Genomic DNA, 27,071 nt, shown 5'->3' on the forward strand with positions numbered 1-27,071 from the left:
CCAATGGATTTTGTTTCTGGCTCAAACAGTTTGAAGAGGCAAAAGGTGGGTTGGGCTGGGCAAGAATGGCTAGTGCCTGGCACATTTGGCACACTGATACTGCACATCAAGTAACACCACAGAGCCAGAGTGCGGGGTCTCAGTCTTTAATCTCAGCAGGTCCTCACACACATGAACCACACACTCTCCGATTTTCAGATCTTGTTGAAAGCTGCAATGTCGACACTCTGCACCTGTGGATGGAGACAAAGACTGTTGCTGCGGACTGCCTAGAGGCCTACCTGCTCGGGCTCCACAGTGAGGTTTGACAGGGACCTGATCCTATGGATGTGGGGCCGCAGGAGCCAATGTCCCAGAACTACCTGGTCTTCCCACCCTGGCACTCATGCCCACTCACATGCTCCTCAAACTTGGTGATCTCCTCTTCTAGCAAGTCGGTGCCCACTTTGTCATCTTCCACCACACACTGGATCTGCAACTTCCGGATTCCATAGCCAACAGGCACGAGCTTGGAGCCCCCCCAGACCAACCCGTCCAACTGGACAGAACGCACACAAGCCTCCAGCTGGGCCATGTCTGTCTCATCATCCCACTGTGAGAGAACGGGGAGGGGGAGCGCTGTGTGAGCATCTCAGAAACGTCTAGAATACCACAGGGAATGCCCATAACGCCCCCCCCCCCAACCAAACTATACAAGATACAGTTTTGCTTAAAAACAGTCCCCAAATTACATGTGCCCCACTCCACATTTCTGTTCTTATGTTAAGGTCTTTAAACTTCCATCAAGACCTAGGAGGCTGTGATCAGGCCATACAACACCCCCAGCCTCCAGCTCCAGTTATAAGGTTCTGTTTCTGGTCCTCCCAGAGGCCCACCACCACTCACAGGTTTGACATCCAAGAGGATGGAGGATTTGGCCACTAGTGAGGGCTTCTTGGCTTTCTTCTCTGCGTATTGCCGAAGCCTCTCCTCCCGTAGTCGGGCCGCCTCCTTGTCTTCTTCCTCCTCATCACTGCCGAACAGGTCAATGTCATTGTCCTCATCGTCCTCTGCTGGTGTGGCGGCCTTCTTGGTTGGGGGCTCTACTTGACGCATAGGAGACACATGCTGCCACAGAGGAAGGGAGGAAGGGAGGAAGGTGAGACTCATTTAGCCCTCTGGAAGAGGAAGCCAGCCTGCCCTGAGGTTCAGTCTTGCCTGGGATAGTGGGCAGGTGGAGGCAGAAGCCAGGAGCACAACTCCAAGGCTCCTTCCCAAGTCGGGAAGGGTACTCACCTGGGTCTGGGGGGCTGTGGCTCTGTGAGTAGGTGAACTCTTCTCCAGAGTGCTCAGTCGGGCCTCCAACTTGGAAATGGCCTGCTGCAGATCTTGCACCACTGTGGGCACAAGGGAGACACCAGTCAGATAGCAGAGGCTGGAACTGGAGCCCCACCTGTCAGGCCCAAGCCCTCACCGCCTCGAAGGTTCTGGTTCTCCACTTCCAGGCTGGCAATCCGTACAATGAGCTCACTATGATCTCCAGCAGGTCCACTGGAGGCCCCAGGGCCTGAGCTCTGCGAGGGAGGGGAACACTGGTCTTAGTACTTTAGCCTGCTTCTGGATTCCCTTACAGCCACTCAGAAGCAGAGCCCAGACCAAGCTGAAGGTCTGGCAAAGGCTGTTTTACAGGATCCCCTACAGTACTTGGTCAAGGAACTGCTGGAGAAGCAACACAGGAAGGCCTAGGGAGATAAGGGACCACAAAACAGACTTTCTGCTTAGGGAGAGCAGGGAAGACCTGTGGTCTTCAGGGAATGGCTGTACAGCCCACTGTGACTCTCAGCCAAGCAGAGGATAGGACAAGGGAGCCAAACAGAGAAAGCAGCAGGACTTACAGTCCCAGGGGTGGCTTGGCCCAGGGCCTCAGGGGGTTTGGGCAGCATCACCTTGAGCTAGAAATAGGAGGGGAAAGCAATTGAGAGGCCAGACAGGAGCATGGAGGTGGTGCCGGCACCTGTGATCTTGCTCCTGAGGTGGCCCCAGGAGGGCACAGGGCAGGCTCCCCGTGCAGGAAACCCATGCGTCTAGCTTCATGCTCTCATGTTAGTTCCATTCACAGTGGGAGAGTTACTGGCTGCGAAGAAATAGTTGCATGCAAGTCCTAGCCCAAAGAGATCTGAGCAGGCTCTGCTAGAACGTCCTCTGAGGGAGGGTGGTGAGCACTCTTAGTATCTGCTACGCAGAATCTGCTCCACACGAGAGGCAACAGACACACAGGACAGGTCTTGCCAAACACATGGCATAGCAGCAGTTGGGTTAACAAATGTGACTTCCTTTCTTTCTAAAAACTTGCATGTGGCAGCAGAGCCCTATGGTAGGATTCTTGGCACAGCTAGCATGGAAGGGAAGATACCTTCAGTCTACCTGTAAGCAGGCCAGGCAGTTCCGAAGACTAGAACACGTGAGTGTATGCTAGGCTGGGATGCCGGGATTGTTTCCACAACACCCGAGGGCTCTCCCACGCTGGACAGCAGCCTGGTACCAAGGAAAGGACCTGGCAAGGGGCAGCCCAGAGCCAGGGTAGTAAATGGCTGCTGAGAACGACTCCATTTCTGGATGCTGAAGCTCAATGTGCCGGACCAAGCACAAAATCCCCTCCCTAACTCCATGTCCACTGAGACTGAGCTTCACTGGGGGTGCATGGGATCATGAGTTTGGTTGAGGATGACAGGATGTGAACTAACAGGAGGGGGCTCAGGGGTGTGAGCCTTCTGAAAGGCTGTGCATTGCTGACCATCTGGTAGACTAGTGCCCTAGGAACGGCTGTACTTGAATCTCCACGTTAGTTTACACAGCAAAGCAGATTTAACAGACGGAACTATGTGCCTGGACCAGTGGTTCTCAACCTTTGGGTCGTGACCCTTTCATAGGCGTCACCTAAGACGGTCAGAAAACAGATATTTAAGTTATGAAGTAGCAATTAGGCAATTTTACAGCCAAGGGCACCACAGCACAAGGAGCTGTGGTAAAGGCTGCAGCGTTAGGAGGGCTGAGAACCACTGGTCTATGCACGGCAGCAGGGACGAGAGAAATAGAGGTGGGGATGACCAGACAGAGGGGATTTTCTCCAGACTTCTGAAGGACCCCACAGCAGGGAGGCTAGGCCTCTGTATCAGGACTCCCGAGCGAGAAGACTTCATCTGCAGCCGGAGGTTTGAGGTTATTTCTGTTTTGTTTCTCAAAGACCTTGTTCTACAGTGCAGATCTCAAAGTTGTGGCGATCCTCCTGCCTCAGCTTTCCCAAGTGCTGTCACTGTACACCTAGCCAGGAAGACCCATTCCAGCCAAGATTTGGGGGTTTTTTGGAGGGGAGGGGGTGAGACAGGGTTTCTCTGGAACCCGTCCTGGAACTCACTCTGTAAACCAGGCTGGCCTCAGTTTCTTTTCTCCCGTAAGTAGCAAAAGGAAAGCAGAGCAGAAAAAAAGCTAGGGCCAGATGGCTGGGGAAATTTTTTGCCCCTCTAGAGAGCAAAGAAAACCAAATTCACTGTCAAGAGAGCAAAATGCTGAGGACAGCAATGGCTGCCTTGGGAAGAAAGGAAGTGTAAAGACCTGAGAGGTCAGAGGCCAGCACCTGAGTTGTGAATTCCCACAGCCATATGCTAAGATATGTGATGGGATCAAAAATACCAAGAGGAGGACTGGAGAGATGGCTCAGTGGTTAAGAACACTGGCTGCTTTTCCAGGGGTCCTAAGTTCAACGCCCAGCAACCACATAGTGGCTCACAACCACTTGTAATGAAATCTGGTGCCTCTTCTGGCCTGCAGATGTACATGCAGGCAGAACACTGTATACATAATAAATAAATAAATTAAAAAAAAAAAAAAAAAACCAAGAGGAACACCTGCCAAATTCTTGAAAATTTACTAGCAATACCACCACTACTTTAGACCAAACGGGATCAGGGCGAAATATTAAAAACAAAAACATTTTTTAAAGGCTGAAGATCCCTACCTTCCACAGGTAGAAAAGCTGTTTAAATTTCAGTTTCAACAGTGCTGTTGTGAGCACTGTATCCCAGGGCCACATGAGCCACAAAGGACGACTCAGGAAGCCTGGCAGGAATCTGAAATTGTTTGGGACCAGTGGCCCTTTCTACATTTCCCTGGTTTGAATGGGAATGAATGCCTGTTGACTACAAATCTGTTGCTTTACACAGCATGCTTTCAAAAATGGCAAACAAGATTCAGGGTTTAGGGGCTGGAGAGATGGCTCAGAGGTTAAGAGCATTGCCTGTTCTTCCAAAGGTCCTGAGTTCAATTCCCAGCAACCACATGGTGGCTCACAACCATCTGTAATGGGGCCCTCTTCTGGCCTGAAGGCATACACACAGACAGAATATTGTATACATTTAAAAAAAAAAAAAAAGATTCAGGGTTTAAAGACAAAACAAGAATCTGAGCTATCTGGGTAGGTTCACAAGTCTCCTGTGACGATGGGGTGCAGGAGGGCCACAGAGAGAGTGGAGACTGACAGGACAAGAGACCAAAGAACAAACATTGCCCCAAGGAGGGGGCAGGTAGAAAAGGACGCTCAGAACCTCAGAAGGAACCCAACTCCATTGCCTCTGGCCCTATTTCAACCTCCAGCCTTCAGGGCCATCTCATGACAAATTCACATTGTCTTAAGCAGTATGGCTGTGGTAACCCACTAAAGAGCCACCAGAAAACCTGTTCCAGGACGTAAGCCCCTTCCAGAGACAGCCTGGAGTGAGAACACAGGGTAAGTCTGCCTGCCATCTAAAGGGCACACCTTCCTCAGCTAGTACAGAATGCTAGAGCTAGATGGGGTACACCCAGCCTTGGTCTGAGACCCCAGGAGCCATGCAGAGTGCCCCCTTCCAGGCCTTAGTTCAAGATGATGCTGACTAGCATACCTCACTAAATAATTATCCCCTTTCCAGGAAGGGCCCCACCAAATCAGGAGGAACAGAGTAGTCTAATGGATAGGGATGTGTGCTTCTTCGGCAAGGGAGCAAGCAGGAAGGAACAGTCTTGCAAGGCATGTGCCTACAGTCCACACCCTACAAAAATGACACCCCTTAAGCCCAGGTAGCCCATGGCAGGCACCACAGGAATAGCTAGAGTAACTCCAGTACGCATGAGAGAGAGACATGGAAAAGTCTAGAGAGCAAGACCATTTTCCATGGCAGTGTGGTTACGGAGGCCTCAGCACTCACACACTACAAGAGCACAGCACCTCACCCTGTGCCCTAACTTGCTCCAAGGCCAAAATAGTCAGCAGTGCCGAAGGGCTGAAAAAAACCACATCTCAGACATGCTGTTTGGCCGAGCACGAGCCCATGGGTACATGGGTCGCGGGTACTCACTCCGGCCAGGGATTTCTGGATGTTCTCTCTGGCTCTTGCAATGTCACGGAGGATCACGCTGGCACCATTCTCCTGCAGACAGTGCAGAAAGAACTAGTCTTTTTTGCTTTGGTTTAAAAATTTTTTTTTAAACACACACACACAAACCCCACCCACAAAAACAAAATCCCTAAGAACCCTCACTCAAACAGCAAGAATGCATCACAAGGAGATGAATGCATTACACAGAATGAAAGCTCCCAGGACAGTGAAAAGCAGAAAGTGATCGAGGCCAGAACCACAAAGTCTGCAGGCAGCCGTACAAGCTGAGGCCTGGCCACACACCACCCCAGACACCTGTCTGTCTGCTTGCTGGCCCCAGCCGCCTGGGAGCAGCAAGAGTGAGTCCCATGTTAGGATCAGAGGCCAAGGGCAGAAGCACCCCAGGGTTCAGCCAAGGCCCTTCTGAAGATTCCTTCAACAGGGCCCCTTGGTCCTAACAAGACGTCTCTGGCCCACCCGGTTCCGCCAGCCCTAAGCACAGTGCTCACCTGGCGGGAGCCTGCAGCCACAGGCCCATTCATCTGCTCATAGAATTTCCTCTCCGCATCGTCATATTTGAACTTGTCAAACCAGATCTTCTCGTGCACTAGAAAGTTTGTAGCCATTTTTCTGCTGAGATGAGAAAAAGTGGCCAGGTAAGTGGCTAGAAAAAGTTGCAGGCAACCTCTGGCTTCCCCTTCCCTACAGGCGCCAGGTCTATTCTGCCTGAGTACCTTGGACCAGGTGGAGTTAATGAACAGGAGTGCCGTGAAGGCTTTTGGTATGCTGGGCTAGCTCACAGTCCTGCTTGGCTCACGAAATGCCTCTCTGTGCCTAAGACCTGTGTTCAACACCAAACCCTGTCCAGACAGTCAACAGTCCTCCCATCCTACAAGTGGGTTCCCCTACCAGGACCTGGGTGAGGGGTATCCCTAGGCCAGTCCTCCAGACCACCAGGCACGCAGGCCCTGACTTTCTAAACACACAATCCAACCATACCCCAAACCAGCAGCAAGATCACAAAAGCAACCGTAAGATCAGCAGCCAGCCGCCCACCCACCCTTCAGCCAAATGGGTTTGTAACAATGAGACAAGTTCACTGTCACCTAAAGTATGCAACATGTTTGTCTTTTTCAGTATGTAAGTACTCTTAGTACTTAAGTTTTGATTAAGATGGAAAAAAACCGTCAAGAGTACAATGAAAGCCCTAGGGCCTGAGAACTGCTGTTCTAGACCAGGGTCTGGCTCACTAAGCCTATGCAAGTCACGTCCCACCATGGAGCTCCTAAACCTGGAGCAGTATGGGAGCTAGGGGCTGCAAAGTGTCCACAGAGCCCACCATTCACTAGCCCGTCCTTCCTACCAGGTATAACAGATCAGCCACTCTCCCTGCCAATTTTCTGTGTAGGAAGCCTCATGCCATCATCAAACAAGTGCCTTCTAACAAGAATAGAGCCCTGACACAGGGGCAGGTAGGTGGCAGACCACTGGGCTCCATTCCCATTCTCCCCTTGCCACTGGTGTTACTTCTGTCTCTTCCATGTCTATCCATCAGACCTATCTGTCTAGGGGCCACCTCCAATGGTCACATTACGACCCCAAAGCCTTTCCTGGCCTTTGGACACCACTGTTAGGACTCCATCCACTTGTACTGGAGCAAGACCCCCTGGGGGCTCTGGGCTAAAGGCAGGTTTCTCTCCTCACTGGGAGGTAAAAGACAAGCACCCTTCGGAGTCTGTCAGCCACGTGCAGCTCTCAGTTAAGGCCCACCTGGCCTCCAAGAGCACACGCTATAGCCTGGGCTATGGGTGTCAACACCTGTCAGGTGCCAGAGATCCAGCCACAAGGGTTCCCACCCACCCTGCCAACAATCTGTCTTTTGGGCTCCATGATAGGGGGCTTTGCCTCATGTAGACCCCTTCCCCAACCAACACCAGCAAGTCAGAACTCTGTAACCCTCAAGGGCAGAGCACTATAGGTGCCCACCCCACCCTACATTCAAGCTGGTCAGGTCCACAGGGGGCACGAGGGACACCAGCCTAGAGACAGCTGTCCCTAGTATGCTCATAGCCCAGGTCAGTCCCGACACCTGCAACCACATTTCTCCTACTTGGGTCTCAGGCTGGACATGGACGGGCCAGAACGGGGCGTGGGTCGGTGAGCCAGGGAGGCAGCTTCTAGGCGCCAGGCTATGCGCAAGGCCTCAGCAGCATGGTGGCGGCACTCAGCACTGTCGTAAGTAGGCTTGCTGAGCCAGGGGGCCTCTGCGTCCTTGTGTAGGAAGTACCAGTAGGGCAGAGAGGAGGGGGTCTCCCCATCAGCCCGTTTTGACCCAACTCGCTTGTTTCCTACTGCATTGCGACTCCGACGGTCTCTGCGGCCCCTCCGGGCACCCTCTGCCTGACTGGCTCGCTCTTGCAGGCGTACTTTCCCTGGGGGGTGGCCATCAAATAGGGCCTCATAGAAGCCCCTTTCAGCTGCATCATACCGGGGCTTCTCCAGCCACACCTCCCGCACCAGTGCTTGCAGGCTGCCCAGAGGAGGCTGGCCATTAGCTGGTGGGCAAGGCTGGCAGGCCAAGGCCAGGTCAGGAGAAGCAGCCTGCTGGCCTGTGTCAGGAGTCCCCTGCCTGTGGCTCCCCTCTACCGCCAGCAGCAAGGCCTGAGACCACTCCACAAAAGCCCGCTCAGCCTGATCAAAGCAAGACTTGTTGACCCAGACCCCCCAGGTCACGTGGTGGCAGGCCACATGGCTTCCATGCGTACAGGGGGCTCTAGGGGCCAGAGCAGGCGGCTGGGCTGCCTGGGCGGCCACATCTGCCAGCCTCTGGCGGTAGGAGCTTTCTGCCTGGTCGAAGAGGGGCTTGTCCAGCCATACGTGGTCAGCTGAGAGGCCCACGAGGGCCAGGTCTGACTGGCCAAGCCAACTCTTGGGGGAGCGTTTCCTCTTTTTCTGTAGGGGCTTCTTGCACTCGTGGCTCTTCCTAGGATCACTCCTGCTGTCGGTGTGAGGGGCCTCTGCCTCATCGGGGTCCTCTGTGTCCTCCTGGCTGGGCCCGTTCACAGCTGGCACCTTGGCCAGGAGCTGCTGGACAGAGGCGGCGGCTCGCGTGGCCTCATGCTCATGGAAGCGCCGTTCTGCATCCTCATACTTGTGCTTGTCCTCCCAGACGGTCTCCAGCGCACAAGAGGCCTTCCCACTCCTCATCTTCGGGCGCAGCATTAAAAAGCAAGCACAAGAAGGGCAGTTGCAACACGGCAGAGGCACCTGCCTCCCTCACCCTCCACAGTCTGGTAGGCAAGGGTGGGCAGGGAGGCCTGGGCAAATGAGAGGGGCAAGCCACCGAAAGGGGCTTGACCAGATGACATGCAAGGGCACGGACGTCAAATCCATATCAGGAGCTTTGGTAAATACAAAATAGCATACATATATAGGCATACACCCACGTCTTATTATTGCATTTGTTGCCTTTGCTAACCCATAAGCCCACAGCTTGAGAAAAGGATCTAAACAACACCTCCAAACTCGGCAGAACCTTTTCTCAAGGGGTCCCCAGATAGGGTGCCAAACAAAACAAACAACTGTACTCATTTACAGTAGGCTTTAATAAAAACAATCAGTAGGCTCTCTCTTTTTTAAGTGTATACACATCCCATGAGATGTATAGTAAATTACTCATGGCTTACTGAAATCAAGCTTAAGACTGGCTGTGCTTTTGTATATGCTGAGCCTGACACCTAGTGGTGGCTGATGTTTCCAGTTCACTGACAGGGACTTGTCAAGGTGGATGGAGCCCAGCAAGTAGCCCATCACTGAAAGTCACCTAAACCTACCCTGGCCACACAACAACCCTGTCCAGACTCATGGGCCTTTCCGGAGCAGGGGCAAGAGTCTTGGGAAAGGGAGAGTTTCTCTGTGAGCCTGACTGACCTCACAGGGATGGGTCAGGGACTGACTGCCCACCAATAGGGATCCTTAATCATCTGAACCGAAGGGTCATCATGGGGCCTTCAGAGTCTCAGGATACCATATCCCACTGGCTACTGTAATCAGTGGACAGGACTCTTGCCTCAGGGGCCTCAGCAGGGTTTGGTTCTGAAGCACACAAAGCACACAGCAACAGCCATAAGGGAGAACTTGCCTCCACTACTCCTGAAGCTGAATGTGGCACTATGGAAAAGACAGGCTCCAGGCTCTACCAGCCAGCCCAGAAGGCCACAGGTAAATACTCCTAGTGCTGCTTTGCCCTAGAAGGGTAGCCATTCTAAGACTTTGTAGTCTGGACTCAACTAACAAAATTCGCGGACTGAGGTACAGATGCCGCTACCATGCTGCTGTGGGTCTGTATGACACCCTGATTGTCTGGCAGGCTCTCGAGCAGTAGAAGGGAACCCTTCGGCTGGACAGCAAACCTTCCTATCATCGGCTAGGACTTTTTCCTGATACACCCAACAAAACACTTGACTGGAAGAGTGTTAAGCTATCCAAATCTCACCTATGCTCAGAACCTCAGAAGACTCAAATTGTCATGCCCTGGAGCCTACCTCTAAGTCAGAGCTATCGTTCTTTAATACAGTCCACCCAGGCTCTCTCCTCTGTGAGGAGCCAGGACCAGGAGCCACAGAGACCCAGTGTAGAGAGGTCTCCAGACCACCCCCTCACTTACCAAGGCCAAGTGGCAGGGGCAGGGACAGGGACTGAGCAGGATCCCAGGAGGCACAGCATTGTGACATCACCCACTGTCACCATGGGGGCAGCGCATGCCATCACAGCAGGACCTGACTGACTCCTCCTGGTTTCCAGGCCCCGAGGCTGCTCTGCTCTCACGGAAAGCTGCAGGTCTAGGTTGACCCTCCATTCCCTTCAGCAACGCCCACTAAACTGGCTCTCTACCAAACTTAACTTGGTTGGAACCCTCCTGAAGGCAATAGATGTAGCTATTAGTGTCCCAAGAAGGGACAGGGCCACTAAGACTGGATACTTCCTTAGGCCACCACTTCTCCATAGGGCAGAGGGCTGTATGCTGACTTGCTTGGTGCCAGGGCCACATGGGTACCTACTTGCTACTAGAACAGCTAATCACACCACTGCCCTGTCCTAGCAAGCTCAACTCTGCCCAGGTGTGCCTCCCTCGGGCAAGGTAATGGCTGGGGGTTCCTTGGCTCGGGTGAAGGGAGGAGACACAGGGCACTTCGCAGGTGTACTTACTTTTGCTTTGGCCTCCTAGGACAGCATGAAGGAAAAGCAGCAAGGTTAGAGCAGTGGGAAAGGCCACCCATGCCAGACAGCAGCTTGGGCAGCCTGGGTGGCCTTTTAGAAGCTGCTTGTCGAGGTGGCATGGCAACAGAGGATAAAATGAGATACACCATCTAATCCCAGGTGGCTGCCTGGTCCTAACTGAGAGGTAGCACTTTCCCCTTAGCCCCTGATACGTAGTTCTTGGGCTCCTAATAACTAGGAGACAAGCAAAAAACCACCATGGAAGATACCTGCTCCCACCCTGTCCTTTCCTGTGCCTACAGCCTGCAATAAGGTGAGCTAGCACCTACAGATGCTCCCTTAGCTGGGGAAGAAGACTCCCCTTCACTGGCAAGGACACTCCCCCACTGCCCTATCTCCAAGGGACCAAGTGGTCCAGACAGTTCTAAGCTGTGGGCTCAGCTGCCACCAAGGCCCAGTGACCATGCTGATTCTGAGTCTCTTATCTCTGGGTTGGGGTGATAGAGACCAAACAGGTAGGGATGCCAATCCAAGACAGCACAAGCAGCAAAGGCTCCCAAAGGACACGGTCTTCCCCATCCTACTACCCCACAGGGCACAACAGGCTCGAGGACTTTAGCCAGTCCGCACCCACACTGGGCATACCTGAACTCCATTGCTTCCCTGGAGGACACACACATGCAAACCTGTAGCTGTCCAGGAAAAACAGCCTGGAAACATGCAGCCGTGAATTTCTCAAACCCCCACAAGTTCAAGTCCGTCAATACCCGTGTCCCTACAACAGGGTCGGCCTTTCTTTCTCCTGAGGTTTTATCTAGGCAATAGCAGAAACATGCTGAAGAGACAGAAATACCGGAAAGAAAGCCAACTTCCGGAGAAGTAGGCTCAGACACGCCAAAGGACCTAGACAGACACCCTTGCCCTGGCTCCTGGATATAGGCTGGAGTCCAGAAAGCAAGACTGGTCACCAGAGGTAAGTTAAGACCTTTTGTGTGTGGGAGCCGGAGAATCTCTGAGCTCTGGAGGGCCCTGGATACAGGCACCTCATGTGGTAAGACAAGACCTTATAGGTCCTAAGTACCAGGACTCAGACCTAGCCCCACTCACAAGGAACTTGCCAAAAGAGCTAAATGGCCAGCTGTAGCCTCCGAGGGCCAGCCTACATCTGCTCTCCAAAGAAGGACACAAGTGTTTAGGACTCTCATAGCTTCTACTAATTTGGACTAATCAGGGCTCCTGCCAGGGACACTTCTGGCTAGGGGACTGGATCCCGAGGAAGATTAGAACAGGTATGTCACAGCTGTGCCCCACAGTAAATATCTGAAGGGTTCCATGTGCTGGGAAGAATAGAGAAAATTTCCCTCCGGGCTGGCTTTCTGAGCCCTAAGCCCCACACCTTCTGTCCCCTGGACGTTCTGAAACGGCATGTCATCCTATCGGTACGATCACTGATGGGCTCCCAATACTCACTGTCCTCGTGAGCACGGTGGGTAGGGAATGGGGTCTGCCAGCAGGTCCAACTCACACCTCTGCACCCCACTAGCAACACTCCCTTGCTCAGCTAGCCTGAGTCTGTGAACCAGGGCTGCCCATCGGAACTGCTTGAGGCTGGTGTCCCAAGGGGCAGCCGGTAGCACTCGGAATGTGGAAGACTCAAAGCAAAGGCTCTTTAGTCACAACCAGACACGCAGTGGGGGAGCCACACTGCCATTTATCTAGGCACAGGGGTGATAATGCCCTGCGTCTTTTCTCCAATGAGAATTCTACATCCCCAAGTTCCCACCCTGCTTCTCGGCTCCGGGATGTCCCAATCCTTTCCAGAAACACAGGCCTGTGCTGTTTGCCCATCTTGAGCCCCAAATACCATGGTTTGTTGGTTCTATTTCTGTTCCAACCTGAGGTACCCTGACCTGACACACAGGTCCTGGGGCTTGCCAGACAGCTCTTGCTCTCTTGGCTCTTCCTTTACACTTGATAACACCTATGCCAAACCTCATACTTAGGCAGGGAATGATCGTGTGACATCTTAGACCCAGAAAGGAAAATGAAGGCTCTGACTGGTGTAACCACCCCAATGTGCTGAGTTAAGTGATATGTGGAGCTGGAGACCAGTACCTGGAAATGTCTCCAATCTGCAACAAGCACACACCACTATCTTCTGCCTACAGCCCCCCAAGAGCCACTCTTTCTGACCGTCAAACCTTCTCATGCACCTCTGCCTCGTTTGCAGTAAGCCCTGGAGCCTCAGCTATCCAAAAGCTGAGCCTGGAGAACTAGCCCTGTACCAGCTTTCCCCTGAAAGGACAGAAAGCCATGCAGTCCGCATCTCAGGTTAAGAAAGTCTAAGAGGCTCCCTCTGCCAACGCTGCCGCTGTTTATGGAGTTCTGCAGTTAAAGTGGAGGCTCATGCTGAACTAGCCACCACAGAGCCTGGGGGGGGGGGGGGGAACTCCTCATCCCTTTGAGGACTTCTTCCTCTTGACTCTGCTGCCCCGTAAGATTGGCTCAGGGGGCACCGGGTGGTCCTGTTGCATCCATCTTTTGCTTCATCCATGAGGATCCGCCTGAGGTGACACTGAGCTATCATCCCTGAGTGATAGGGCCAATTCAGAAGCATCCCCCCCCGAGGGGGGGTGCATCTCAACATTAGTTTCATCAAGTTCTTTTGCTGTGAGGTAGCCTTTCACTCTAGAAAACCATGAAGCTGGGAGACAGAGCGCTCATGTATTAGAAAAAGAACAGCCCGTGCCCTTCAATGACCCTTTCCCGAGAAAACTGCCCAGATCATCTCGTTCAAATCAGTAAGTGGCCCCGTTATGTTTGAGCCAACCGGCATCACATGCCTTTTCTCTACCCCTGTGTTCGTGTGCCTCCTAAGTTCCACTAGGCTGCACCCGAATCAAGTTTCTTCTACGCCTTAGCGCTCGGTATGCCCTCGGTGCTTAACCGCAAGGTCCTAGGACCTTGGCAACAGCTGGGGCAGACAAACGCCGGCCCGGTAAGGGTGTCAGTCATGGCCGTGGCAGGCCGCCGCGCGGCCAGCCTGAAGCAGCGATCAGGAAGCTGGCAACCATGTGGCCACCGGCCCGGCCCCACACAGGACCAGTCACCCGCCCGTAGCCCTCACTGATCCACTGGAGCCAACCCGAACGGCCCGCGGCCGGGGCACTCCAGCCTCTGTCGCACGTGCGCTCCTTGAGGCGGGGCCCGCGGTACTCACACGCCAGCCAAGGACGCAGCAACCAAAGCCTGGAACTGCGCGCTCAGGACTGCAAAGGAAAGGGAGGGCAACCGCGCAGCTCCCGGAAAACGCAGCGGCACAGACCACAAGAGGCCCAGCGGGGGACACAACCCTGAGCACGCGCTGCCTCGCCCGCGGAGCATGCACCACAATACATGCAGGAACCATTTCGGCAGAAACGACGGGACAACTACCTCGGGCGCCGCGCTTCACCTGAGGAGTTATTACAAACAGCAGAGAACCGGACGTTTCAACACGCAGCACCCCTCCAAGGCATGAAGAGTGGAGCCGGCCAGACTAGGGCGGGACGAAACGGAGTTGGTATGCGCACGCGCCGCTGACGCGTCCGAGTCCAGACCGTGCGCAGGCGCCGCGAGGCGGGGGGGGGGGGGCGGGACTAGAGCGCTAGTCCCGACAGGGCCGGCGAGACAAAAGGGAGGGACCCGGGCAGCCCCGCCCCCGAGCCCCGCCCCGAGCGGCCCGCGCGGGGTGTCAGGCTGGCTAGCCCGGTGGTCCCTGGCGCTGACGCTATGTACCCCACGAGCCCGCCGGCCGGCCCGGCCCTGCACCCGGTCCCTCATCGTGCTCGTCTTCCTCCGCCCCAGAGCCTTGCTGAGTCGCCGCGATCACCGGCTCCCGGCCAGGGTCCCGTGGCGCGCCCGCCGCCCACCGCGCCCGAGCCGCGGCCCCGCGTGGCCGTAAAAATGACTTTCCGCAAGGCCTACTCCATCAAAGACAAACTACAAGCCATCGAGCGCGTCAAGGGCGGTGAGCGGCAGGCCAGCGTGTGCCGCGACTTTGGCGTACCGGGCGGCACGCTGCGCGGCTGGCTCAAGGACGAGCCCAAGCTGCGCTGGTTTCTGGATCAGCTTGGTGGAGAGGTGGGCACGCAGCGCAAGAAGATGCGTCTGGCCAACGAGGAGGAGATCGACCGCGCCGTCTATTCGTGGTTCCTCACCTTGCGCCAGCACGGCGTGCCGCTGTCCGGTCCGGTCATCCAAGCGCAGGCTGAGGCCTTTGCTCGCCAGATCTACGGCCCCGAGTGTACCTTCAAGGCTAGCCACGGCTGGTTCTGGCGCTGGCAGAAGCGACACGGCATCTCCAGCCAGCGCATCTATGGCGAGGTGGAGCTCCCGGCCGCAGGCCCTGCACCTGTCAAGGAGGAGCCTGCACAGCCACCCGGCGCAGTTCTACCTGACCGTGCGCTGGCCACTCTACCCCACTCCGAGGGCGGCTATGGTGACGAACAGATCTACAACGCCAACGTTACTGGTCTGTACTGGAGGTTACTTCCGGAGCAGACCTCAACTCCAGGCGTTCGGGACTCCAGCGGGCCTAGTGGGTACAGCCGGCGCTGGCCCGGCGACCGAGTGACAGTTCTGTTGGCCGCCAACCTAACGGGCAGCCACAAGTTGAAGCCACTAGTTATCGGACAACTACCAGACCCACCCAGCTTGCGTCACCACAACCAGGACAAGTTCCCGGCCTCCTACCGCTACAGTCCGGATGCCTGGCTCAGTCGTCCTCTTCTTCGGGGCTGGTTTTTTGAGGAATTCGTCCCTGGCGTCAAGCGCTACCTGCGCCGAAGCTGCCTGCAACAGAAGGCGGTGTTGCTAGTGGCCCATCCACCCTGTCCAAGCTGGGCCACTAAGGTGCCCGCCCTGGAAGAGAGTAAGGAGACTCCTAGGCAGTGCCAGCCTGAGCTCCTTGGGTCCCCAGAGGAGCTGCAGACACCTGATGGTGCAGTTCGTGTGCTTTTCTTGTCCAAGGGCAACAGCCGAGCGCACATCCCTGCGCCGCTGGAGCATGGTGTGGTGGCAGCCTTCAAACATTTGTACAAACGAGAGCTGCTGAGGCTTGCTGTGTCTTGTGCCAGTGGCTCCCCACTAGATTTCATGAGAAGCTTCATGCTCAAAGACATGCTATACCTGGCTGGCCTCTCATGGGACTTGGTACAGGCAGGCAGCATAGAGCGCTGCTGGCTGCTGGGTCTTAGGGCAGCCTTTGAGCCCGGGCAGCAGCCAGCCCACCAGGTAGAGGAGGCTGCCGAACGCAGCAGGGTGCTCAGTGACCTCACACATCTGGCAGCTCTGGCTTACAAGCGCCTGGCACCTGAAGAGGTGGCAGAGTGGCTGCACCTGGATGATGATGGAGGGCTCCCTGAGGGCTGCAGAGAGGAGGTGGTTCCTGCAGCCCCTCCATCCCCAGCCAGCCTGCCCTCTAGCGTGGGGGCTGGAGAGGAGGAGGAGGAGGCTACTGAACAAGGAGGAATGTTGGTACCTACTGCTGGGGAAGCTGTTTGGGGTCTAGAGACAGCTCTGAGGTGGCTGGAGAGCCAGGATCCTAGAGAAGTGGGGCCAGTGAGGCTAGTGCAGCTACGTTCCCTCATTACCATGGCGCGGAGGCTTGGAGGCATCGGGCCCTCATCTGGAGCTTCTCACGGTGGTGTGTGACCTCTGGGGCCCACTGGCCTTCTTCCTGCTGCACTGGGAGAGAGGGGGCATACACAGTCTGCCGTCTTCCCCCTTTTCTCCCTGGTATAGTCCACTGTAGAGGTCCAGGTCCCATCCATTGGTAAAGGATGCCCTGTCCTGTGATCCACAGCACCCTGGGGAAATAGTTTAAAGGAGCAGATGCTCTTTGCTGAGTAGACACATGTGGGCCCATAAGCACAACACCTACTGGAGATCAGTTGACTGTACCTCCGTTCTGGCCCCTATGGGGCTCACTCCTACCCCTGCCCCCACGAGCACTGGATGAGGCTGCTGCTTCTGTTTCACCGGCCTCCTCGGTGCCGCCTGGCCTCATCTCAGTGGGAAAGCACTTGGTTTTGTTTTAAAAACAAGCAAAAACACATTAAACGTTTTAAAAGATGCTCTTCATAGGGAACCATGAGTGCCGGAAGAGTGAGGTGGTCTCTGGGCTCTCTTACTCTTGCTCTGATAACTGAAGGCCCTTGTGGTGCTGGATCAGAGCTCAGGTTAGGCCCCAGTTCCTTGACCTGGGGTGGTATACTCACAGAGAGTGGGATGCAGGGAAATGGAAGCCCAGTGCTTGGTGAGGTTTTGGATGCAGCAAAGTATACTTGATTCTGTTCTGCTTGGATTTTTAGTCCTTCAGAATACTTCATTCTGATTAGATCTTCCACTCCTGATGTTGGCAAGTGTTTGGGTTTGGACCCAAGGTGGCTTGACCAATGGCAGGACAAACTGCCAACCACTTTGTCTAGCTCTAGGGCTGTCTGATCTACCTGGAAACGGGTGACAGTCTTTGCAACCATCTGAGAACATGACGGTGCCTTTGAGTCAACCTCTGTACACCCATGGGCTCTTCCTGACCCTAGACTCATCCACCTCCTGGCATTGCCAAGAGTGTGGATGGCCCAGGTTAGAGAAAAGACTCTAAGAATATCCAGATTTTTAATCACTCTGGTGCTGTGTCCAACTGCGGATTCAGATTGCTCCAGGTGGTCTAGAACTGAGGCACCTGTGTGTTAGGGAGGGCCAATATTGCCTTTGCAGAAACATTGTCCTGACCCCTTGTCCTAGTACCGTCCCCTTATCTTTACCTCTTCCCTCATAGTCTGAGCCTTGAAAACACGATGTGGGGAAGGGCAAGGGATGCAAGAGTTTGGCAATGGATGGAGCCGTGGATGAGGTATCCAAAAGTGATCTGCTCCTTGGAACCACACTACACCCCAGTCAAAAATCTACGTAAATATTAAGAGTTGAGGGAACACATGGAACAAGAGAACGGAGGCTCAGGTATAGCAATCTCTATCTGTACACACTGGAGCCCATCTGGTCTCCTATGTACCTGGCCTCAAGCCTAAAGACCTAGAGGACCTTGGGCAGTCATGGCTGGTAGAGGGTCTCCAACATTAGCAACTTGGGTGGGGTTTCAGAAGTCTAATGTGTTTATACCAGCAGCTTCCATATCATCCAGGTACCCAGGCTAGGAGCTGCCTTCAGGCTTTGACAGACCTGCTTCCAAGTCTGTGGAGAGGTAGACCTGCCTGGGCCTTGGATTTACAGCCAGCCTGGGTGGCGTCAGCAGCTGCTCCAGCCTAGGCTACCTGTACTGTTCTATCGGAGAGCTTTCCATCGGCTTCTTTGTCCTTTCTATTGTGTTTCCTTCTTTGGCCTGGACCCAGATAAACTGGGGTTGGCAGGGACTGGGACTCAGGAGTGAGACCTCTCACCAGCCCCTCTAGCTGTCTGAGGACCCAAGATCCCGGAGGTTGCCATGGTCCCATATCGCTGCCCTATAAACAAGCAGGTGTGGGCTGACTGGGTCAGAGAGCTCCTGTCAGGCTTGGGTCTGTACGCTATCATTAACTGAGACACCCATGAGAAGGCGCAAAGATGTCATCTCAGGCTAGGGATGCTAGGGTGCTTGCTAGGATGCCTGAGGTGAGGCCCTGGGTTCAAACAAGAGCACTATTTTTTAAAAATGCAAATTTTTAGACTGGAATATGCTGCTGTTCTTTACATGCTATGGACAGAGGTTCTGGTGGCTGGCTCCTAGTTGTGGAGGAGGCTGCTTTGTCCAGGTACCCGTTTGTCCCAGCAGGAAGTCCTATATCTCCGGGGCTTGCATATCTGTTACACAGGGGCCTTAGCCTCACAGGCAGCTGTGTTGAGGATGTGCAGTTACCTCACCTTTCTGTTTTTAGTGTCTGATGGGGCTCCCTAGGGGTTCATGGGCCCCTTAGGAGAGCCTTATACTCAGCGTGTCCATCTGTGCGTCACTGCTGCTCTCTGTGGGCACCAAGTTGCAGTAACTAGTAAGGAGGATGAAAAGGCAGTTTCTTTCTTCAATAGCCATTGCCCCCTGCTATGTACCAGGAACCATGCAGGAATCCTGGGCCTCTTGCCCCAGAGGTCTGCCTGTTCCCTACAAAATGTAGCGATCCTTTGGCCTGGGAAGTATAGGCAGCCTTTTCTGCTTAGTGATCCTGCCTTAGATTCATACACAGATTGTTTGGAGAAGGCACCCAGCACAGAAAGATGAGTGAGCGTGGGTTCTGTTGGAGCCACCACCACTGCTTTGGGGGTTGAGGACTTGCAGTGGTCACAGGCAGCCTTGTCCCCAAGGTCCATGTCCTTGGAAAGTGAAAACGACCGAACTGTAGGTGAAACAGCTGGTAGGAGGGGTGGGGCGCACCTCAAGCTCAAGGCTGGTCCTCTGAGGACTGAGCCCTTTACACACCTAGTTAGGACGGTCTATGGGAAGCCCAGCTGGAACCCGGTGCAGTCTGGCCTCTTCTAAATGTGCCCACAAGAGCATCTTGACCCCATCAGCTGCCCTCAGTAGGGCCTTGGGCTTGTGGGTTTCATATTTTGTTGTAGGGCCCTTTCTCTGACACTCAACCTTGCTCAAAGCTACGGTCACCTGGCCAGCTGGTCTAATGTCACTTGGTGATCCGGTCTAACGGCGCTTGTGTAATAAAGGTGAAACAGGTCAACTCCATCAGCCACCCTGGTTTAGTCTTATTTTTGTGACTGGATCTAATGCTTGGATTTGGAACACTCCATAGCGTGGGGGAGGAGGAGGAGGGCACAAAAGTGGGACAGTATTGATTACAAAGAATACCATGAGCATCTACTAGTTCTTATCTCAGAAAGCTGTGGCTGGATGAGCAGCGTACAGTAGGAAGAGGCCTGGATGACAGTGTCACAGCTGTATGGTCCCAAAGCTGCCTCTGTCACCTCGGGACCATGACTAGGCAATGAAGGGGTATGTTCCACTTCCCAGCCCTCATCCCAGAGAGAAACATCTATTGGTTCACCATCAGTGATTCTCTTGGCAGGTGGGCTGCCTTATACCAGACCCTGGGACTCCATTCTACCCGGACCTGGCATAGCTTAGAAGCCAGGGAAGTTGATTATCTGTGTCTGCACAACACAGGCAAGTGACCCTGCAGCTGGGATGGGACCCTCTGCTGTCTGTATCACTTGTCTTCTCGTTATCAGTGGTCAGCTCACGTAGCACTTTGTATAAATACAGCAGCTGGGCTGTTTTTCCATAAATTCTTACAAATGGGAAAGTAAGGGCATGAACTGGACTTATGATGGCCCTTCTGACAAGTGACAATGCCAGAATCCAGTCAGGTAGCCCTGGGCTGAGAGGAGCCACCCCCTGGAAATGGGATGAGAGGGGTACATTAAAGGCAAGGGGCTGAGAGGAGGAAGGGCTGCAGTGCTGGAGTAGTGGGACTGGGGATAGACAGCCTCTTCCTACGAATACCATTAGGCCTGCTTTATAGATAGGTTTCTGGTGTCACCCAGCTAGCAGATGGCCACTGTGGGAGCTGCCCCAAGCCACACTGATGGATGCTTCCACCAAATCTCAGGAGGCTGCTGGGTAAACGTGAGGGAGTTGGCATCTTAGGATCAGAGTGACCAGGAGAGTTTTGGTAGAGAGGGTACCTGTGGTGGGGGCCAGAGCCATACCAGGTACCCCCTGTGCAGTAGCCTCAGAGCCCTGGTCCTCCATCCCACAGCCTCACTTTCCCCTAAGTGGTGGTTTTCCTGACCTGCTGGTCTAGGAATGGATTTACTGAAGAGTCACATGCTACCAGTATAGTCCCCTGTAGTTGTAGTACCAGACTGAGCTCTGCCTGCCCTAGAGCCAGCTTAGGTCCAGCTGGAAGCAGGGGTCTCGTCTTCCAAAGCTAGCTAGGACCCATCTTTGAAACTTCAGACAGCTTTCCCACTTGACTGGTTCAACCCAAACACAGGATAAGCGGACAGTATAGTTCTGCAGCATGAGACCCCTTGGAGGAGCTCCTCCTCGACTACGGAAGGGCATGCCACCTGCCGACTGCTCAGAAAAGGGGAGTTCTTCAGCTCTACTGGGGACTCTTTCCTCCTCTGGGCCAAGTATCTGGCTTCAAGGAGAGGGAGAGAGCTTCTTGGGCAAGTGCCATCTATTCCTGCGACATTCCCACCCCATCCTCCACTGGTCTGACCTCTGCCTTTGAGCAGTCCACGGAAATTCATAGAAGGGACAGGGCTCTAGACCAGCCTCAGCAGCTCTGTCATGGATTCCAATACCCCCCCCCCATAATAAAAGCTTTCAGGCGCCTGAGAACCAACATTGCCTATTAAGTCTCTCTAGAAGTAGGATTATTGCTGTTCTGGGAGGGGGTGGCAGCGAGGCAGCCTGCAGAGATGGACACTTTTTCCAAGCATAGAGGAAATGGAAATATCCATTTATGTGATGGATAGAGAACCGTTGTCCTTAGAGGTGGGGACAAGGGGAAGATAGAGGGAACCTGGGCAAGCAAGGAGGCTGGTACCCAGTGCTAAAGATACTCTCCCTGAGGAAATAGATTTATCTCCTCCTTATAGAGTACCAAGGACAACCTAAAGCACAATTCCATGAAAGTTCAACTTGGGGAACCAATGAGTTTATTGGACTTAGAGAACATGGATGGGGTGTTGCTTACAGGAGTGTGGGTGACAAAGCAACCACACCACCGAAACACCTCATGCCAGCACGGATGAGGATGATCCCATATCTGTAAAGATGGAAACCTCTCGCATTTTAGTCCACCTTCCACGGGTTGCATAATCTACCCCCTGAGACCACGAGGCCATGTACAATTAGGACACAATTACAATTGGCTGAGAGGTGCAGGAGAGAGGAGCTGGAATCACAGTTGGGGGTCAAATGACCCTCTGCACCTCCTGCTTCCTTGACTGAATGTCACAGGCAACAGACCTTATCTTGAGGGTCTTTAACAAGTAGTCACAACTTCTCTGATGAAGATGATGGCCGTGGGGCTGTTCTCGCCACTCAGAGGCCGAAGCTGGGCCAGGAACCTGTAGTCTCACCTGGAGCCTGGCTTACTTCTTGCTGAGCTCCTTAGCTCGACAGGTAGCTGCTTCCACTGCGCTCATAGTGGCTGCTCGCAGGCCTCCCTTCTCTAGGGCATGAAGCCCATGGATGGTGGTTCCAGCTGGTGTGAGCACATCTGTCCGAAGCTGGGCTGGATGCTTCTCTTCCTGCTGCAGCATCTTGGCTGTCCCCTGGGGAGAAGAGTTAAGGGAGAGTTGGGGGGGGGGAGCTACACGTTTCCCCCGCCTGTCTGAACTTTGCAGGTGTGTCTGCCTGTTTGCTGGAGACAGCACACATTCCTGAACACAACCTTCCCAGCATTCTCCCAAGGAACCCTTCACTCACCAGCAGGGTCTGGGCAGCAATGCGGTGGGCCAGGCCACTGGGCATGCCCATCTTGATGGCACCTTCAGCTAGGGCCTCCGAGAATGTGCACACCTGTAGCAATAGCATTGGAAGTGGGAAGGGGGAATGTCAAAGTGGACATTCTGCTGGGCACAGCTCCCGGCTAGAGAATGCTCTGAACGCAGTTCTCAACCTGTGGGTCACGACCCCTTTGGGAATTGAACAACCCTCTTCACAGGGGTCACCTAAGACCATCAGAAAAACACAGATAATTGCTGGGTAGTGGTGATGCAGACCTTTAATCCCAGCACTCAGGAGGCAGAGGCAGGCAGATCTCTGTGAGTTCGTGGCCAGCTTGGTCTACAAGAGCTAGTTCCAGGATAGGCTCTAAAACTACACAGAAAAACCCTGTCTCAAAAAAAAACTAAAAGGGCTGGAGAGATGGCTCAGTGGTTAAGAGCACTGACTGCTCTTCCAGAGGTCCTGAGTTCAATTCCCAGCAACCACATGGTGGCTCACAGCCATCTATAATGAGACCTGGCGCCCCCTTCTGGCTTGTGGGCAAAACATGGAAGGAATGCTGTACACATAATTAAATAATATTAAAAAAAAAAAAAACTAAAAAAAAAAAAACAAAACAAAACAATAAGGGGCAGGCGGTGGTGGTGCACGCCTTTAATCCCAGCACTACTTGGGAGGCAGAGGCAGGCGGATCTCTGTGAGTTCGAGGTCAGCCTGGTCTACAAGAGATAGTTCCAGGACAGGCTCCAAAGCTATACAGAGAAACCCTGTCTCAAAAAACAAAACAAAACAAACCAATATGGTTGGGGGTCACCACAACAACTGTATTAAAGGGTCGCAGCATTAGGAAGGTCGAGAACCACTGGCTCAAGAACCATGAAAAAGAAGGCCCTGAACGTGGTCACAGATACCTGAGGCTCTAAGTTTGATAAAGTGGCCAGCCTCGATGGTCCAACAAAGCACAATGTTCTGAGACAGCAGAGCTCAGTGGTGGCTCATGGACCACTTGAGGCCCCAAGGCTTGACTCTGAAACCTTGAGAGCAGGGCCTTTGAGGGTAGGGGGAAAACAATACTCACAAAGGCCACACCACTGCCACTGAGGCCGGTATGGATATCTACGTAGGACTCAGGAACCTCTATGCACTGCCCGCAGGCCTCCAGTAAGTTCTGTAGGAGCTTAGCGTCATCATTCCTGGCATGGTGGCCCCGGGCCATCACCATTGCCCCCTCCTGGACTAGGCAAGGTAGATTGGGGGAGACTCGCAACACTCGTGTTTTCGGGGGCAGCAGCTGGACAAAAGAGAGCTTAGTGTCAGGTATCCTGAGACCGGGCTTGGTAGGCAAACACCTCAGCTAAATGCAGTCTCTAGACCCCACTTCCCAGGCACAGTGGCAGAACACGGCCCCCGCCACCTAATCCTGGTGGGCCAACTAACGACCTCTGGAGGTTGTCTGGGATGCTATCTGCCTCCCACGCAGGCCGGCAGAGCCTATTTCATAGTCAGACTACTCACCTCCTCCAGCGAGCTCAGAGGGATCCCAGCAGCCACAGAGACCACGATGTGCTCACTGGTAATGACGGAGGCCACCTCTGCCAGAACATCTGGCAGAACCTGAGGCTTGGTGGCAAAGATGATAAGTGAACAGCTCTGCAGCACTTCCTGGTTGGAGTGAGTGGTCTGGCAACCCAGAGCCTGCACCGACACCAGCGCCAGGAATGAGGCTGTGTAAGGAGGGATCCTACCCACCCACCCGTGTGCCATCAATCATCCTAGGTCCCATGGTTCCCTCAGGCCTCTGTTGTTACAAATGTCTGTACCAGTCATACTCTCAAATGCCTAAGAAAAACCCAATGGCCCTGAGCCTCACAGAGTCCAAGATTTACCTTCTGGAACCTTCCCTCCTAAAATTTATTTTTATTTTATTGGTGTTTTGCCTGTATGCCTGTTTACGTGAGGGTGCTGGATCCTGGAGTTACAGTTGTGAGCTGCCATGGAGGTGATGGGAGTTAAACCTGGGTCCCCTGAAAGAGCAATCAGTGCTCTTAACCTCTGAGCTATCTCTGCAGCCCTGGAACCTTCCTTCCTAATTAGTGTCCACAACTACCCCACACAGGAACACAATCTGCTCTAGTCTTCCAGAAGTTTTTCCTGGCTTTTGACCTCTTCTTCTCCAGGACAAACCAAGCCATCTCAAACCTTCAGCCATACCTGGCCCTGAAAATGCTTCAGAAGGACAAGCCCCTAAGTCCCACTCACCCTGAAGCGGCAGAGGTTCTTGTCTGTTGGTGCACTGGCCAGCACTTGCTTCGCTTCCACTTTGCCTGGATAGAAAGCCAAAAGCTGGTGAGGACTGGGAAGAAAGGAAAGAGCTTGCCTAGGCCATTGTTAGCCTAAGGCTCCATAGGATCACAGCAGGGATGCTCGTCTGTCTTTGCTGCTGAGCAATCAAGTGAATTGTATTTGAATGCCACTGCCAACACTGCTATTGGACACTGGGGCCAGGAACCTTCTTGATCCTGACCAGACACAGAGCCCATGGGTCCCTGCTTTCAGGCAAGGGGCAGCTGACTGGTGCACTTAGATGTTGGTCAAAATGCAAAATCTCTGCAGGAGCTGGGCGGTGATGGCGCAGGCTTTTAATCCCAGCACTCGGGAGGCAGAGGCAGGCGGATCTCTGTGAGTTTGAGGCCAGTCTGGTCTACAAGAGCTAGTTCCGGGACAGGCACCAAAGCTACAGAGAAACCCTGTCTCGAAAAAACAAAACAAACAAACAAACAACAACAAAAAAAAAAACATAAAATCTCTGCAGGAACACCAGGCCTGGAGCAGCAGCCTGCATAGGGACGTAGCTGGTAAAGGGTCAGCAATTGAGAATACTTGCGGCTCTTGAAGATGACCTGGGATAGGTTCCCAGGACCCACAAGGCAATGACAACCATCCATAACTCCACCTCCAGTGGAGCCAGTGCCCTCCTCTGGCCTCCGCAGGCACCAAGCACACGCGCGCGCGCGCGCACACACACACACACACACAAGGTGCACAAACAAAACACACATATAAAATAATCTTTAAAAGAATTAGCTTATCTGATAAAGACCTGACAGAGGAGAAGCTCCCTTGCAATAGGGCAAGTGTGCTGGGATGTTTGGGGGAGACTAAATGCCTGTTTGGTGGAAATCGTGTTTTTGGAGGGTGTAGAAGTAGGAAGACTGGGTCAGGTGGAAGCGTACCCCACAACCTGAACGTAGAAGCTGCTAACATGTCAGTGACAGTTGGAATAGGACCAAGAGGCAGGTGAACTGCAGGTTTTACACGTGAACACCGTGAGACTTGTAGGAAGCCACTCTCTAATGATCATGTCGCTCTGGACTTTGAAGTACAGGGGAAAGCAGAGAGTCAAAGGTCACCAACTTTCTCTACCTGCAATCTGTACGTAAAGTTTCCTAAACACCGTACAGTAGTTAGTCCAGTATTGACAGCCCCTGCTATGTACCAGCAGTCCTCGGGCACGAAGAATTTGCCTCCCTTCTCAACCCACCCTCCAGCAGGCTGCAGACACCTGGCACAGGTGGAGACACTGTGACCCTGACATTCAAGGTATTGTTGGCTCTAGAGAAGACACACCGGGGATGGCAGATACTCTCCAGTACACAGAGCCAATCCTCTTCCTCCCACACAGCTGCCCACCTTTGAAAGTGGAGTTGATGCATGAACAGAAAACAGAGTAAGAGACAGGAGGAGGAGGCCAGGAAGTTGGACACTTAACTTGGCATTAAGCCAGTCCAATCTAAGACAAAATTGGTTTGCGCCACATATGGAACTATAAAATCATAGTCACGTTAAAGTGAGCCCACTAGTGCTGGCTCATGCCTTTAATCTCGGGAAGCAGAGGCAGATCTCTGAGTTTAAGGTCAGCCTGGTCTACCAAGGGAATCCAGGACAGCAAGGGCGACACAGAGAAACCCTGTCTCGTAAAACAAGGAGGGGGAAAAAGCAACAAATAAACAAGCAAAACCCCAACAAAGAAGTCACGAATGAAGTTAATGGCAATTTTCTTTAATTCAATACATTTAAAGGAATATCATCCAACAATATCATCAGTGTTAAATAAAATAAGCTGGGCTATTTTTTTTTTCTCCGCACCACGCCTGGCTCACCCACCCACCCTCCTGGGAAAACGGCTGCCGGCTCACCCAGGAACCCTGGAGACCTTGATGGAAGGCTACCATAGGGTTCTCATCCAGGAACAGGGCGAGTTCACCCCACTGGCCCTTGGGTGAACCATGTGTGCCCCTCCCGCCGAGGCTTAAGGGCTCTTCCCACAATAAAGCCCCCCAACCAGGCCTCGCCTCCCCACCTGCTCGTATGAGGCCTTGAGCAATGGCCTCCGCCATGCGGCCTGCGCCCACGAAGCCCACACGCAGAGATTCAGACCCTGCAGCCGCCATCGTGCTCCGGATGGCCGTCTCAGGTCCCTACGGCAGCGAGCCCCGCCCACTAGAGGCGCTTTGATGGACAGAAGCGACTGGGCGGGTTCCGGGAGGCAAGGGGATGAAGAGGGGCGAGTTCGGGGCGGGGCGGGGAGAGGAGGGGCGGGGCGGGGAGAGGAGGAGCGGGGCGCTAAGGTTGCTTGAGGTAGGATTTCTCAAGCCTGGGTGAAGCAGCAGGTGACTTTGCTGAGGGAAAAGTGAGAGGAAGGTGGTAGAGCTAGTCCTAACCAGGATGTCTGATTCGACCTGGATTATCCGAAGCTGGAGTCTCCCCAAAAGCCGTGCAGAGAGATTTGGAGGGAAAGCTCCAACCACTCTAGGATGGGGCTGGGAGTGTACGGTGGTACTTAATGGTTCTTGCCCACTTTGTGTGCCTTGGGTTCGATCCTCGGTGCCAGTTCTGGTGCTCCAGATTAAAGAAAGCACTAACTAATCAGTCAACCAGCATACAGTCTTTTTGGGGGGCGGGGGTGGGGGACAGGGATGGTGTTTCGAGACCAGGTTTCTCTGTGTAAC

General features: G+C 53.7%; 2 protein-coding genes across 9 annotated transcripts; both read right to left on the bottom strand.

Annotated features, from left to right (window-relative positions):
* Positions 1–131: 131 nt before the first annotated feature.
* Eef1d (eukaryotic translation elongation factor 1 delta) lies at positions 132–14,926 on the bottom strand. Of its 8 annotated transcripts, none has more exons than XM_057791427.1 (10): positions 14,810–14,926; positions 10,599–10,613; positions 7,501–8,597; positions 5,900–6,020; positions 5,370–5,441; positions 1,454–1,553; positions 1,276–1,376; positions 886–1,107; positions 398–592; positions 132–233 (listed from the first exon to the last, which is right to left on the bottom strand). In XM_057791427.1, the coding sequence occupies exons 1-10, from the start codon at positions 14,846–14,848 to the stop codon at positions 195–197; spliced, it is 2,001 nt and encodes a 666-aa protein (XP_057647410.1). In that variant the 5' UTR covers positions 14,849–14,926; the 3' UTR covers positions 132–194. The 8 variants fall into 8 exon arrangements, with proteins under 8 accessions (XP_057647410.1, XP_057647409.1, XP_057647413.1 ...); XM_057791426.1 differs by having other exon boundaries at positions 5,900–6,023; XM_057791430.1 differs by lacking the exons at positions 7,501–8,597; positions 10,599–10,613; positions 14,810–14,926 and adding exons at positions 1,875–1,931; positions 13,831–13,901 and having other exon boundaries at positions 5,900–6,023.
* Positions 14,927–21,256: 6,330 nt separating this feature from the next.
* Pycr3 (pyrroline-5-carboxylate reductase 3) lies at positions 21,257–26,536 on the bottom strand. The gene is made up of 6 exons (XM_057792276.1): positions 26,423–26,536; positions 24,322–24,386; positions 23,578–23,757; positions 23,141–23,353; positions 22,042–22,134; positions 21,257–21,887 (listed from the first exon to the last, which is right to left on the bottom strand). Exons 1-6 carry the CDS (start codon positions 26,511–26,513, stop codon positions 21,705–21,707), a joined length of 825 nt encoding a protein of 274 aa, XP_057648259.1. The 5' UTR covers positions 26,514–26,536; the 3' UTR covers positions 21,257–21,704.
* Between the last annotated feature and the right edge of the window lie 535 nt (positions 26,537–27,071).

This window comes from Chionomys nivalis, chromosome 17 (genome assembly GCF_950005125.1).
Source record: "Chionomys nivalis chromosome 17, mChiNiv1.1, whole genome shotgun sequence".
Classification (NCBI taxonomy): Eukaryota; Metazoa; Chordata; class Mammalia; order Rodentia; family Cricetidae; genus Chionomys; species Chionomys nivalis.

What these genes read in the sequence shown, in the direction of transcription:
- Pycr3 (XM_057792276.1), bottom strand. Translation starts at nt 26,513, where the DNA reads ATGGCGGCTGCAGGGTCTGAATCTCTGCGTGTGGGCTTCGTGGGCGCA. An exon ending in CTCTGAGCTCGCTGGAGGAG is followed by an intron (nt 23,354 to 23,577) that starts GTGAGTAGTCTG and finishes TCTTTTGTCCAG; the next exon opens with CTGCTGCCCCCGAAAACACG. An exon ending in TTGCTGCCCAGACCCTGCTG is followed by an intron (nt 21,888 to 22,041) that starts GTGAGTGAAGGG and finishes TCTTCTCCCCAG; the next exon opens with GGGACAGCCAAGATGCTGCA.
- Eef1d (XM_057791424.1), bottom strand. Translation starts at nt 8,597, where the DNA reads ATGAGGAGTGGGAAGGCCTCTTGTGCGCTGGAGACCGTCTGGGAGGAC. An exon ending in TGGCTGCAGGCTCCCGCCAG is followed by an intron (nt 5,442 to 5,899) that starts GTGAGCACTGTG and finishes CACTGTCTGCAG; the next exon opens with GAGAATGGTGCCAGCGTGAT. An exon ending in GAACCAGAACCTTCGAGGCG is followed by an intron (nt 1,377 to 1,453) that starts GTGAGGGCTTGG and finishes TTGTGCCCACAG; the next exon opens with TGGTGCAAGATCTGCAGCAG.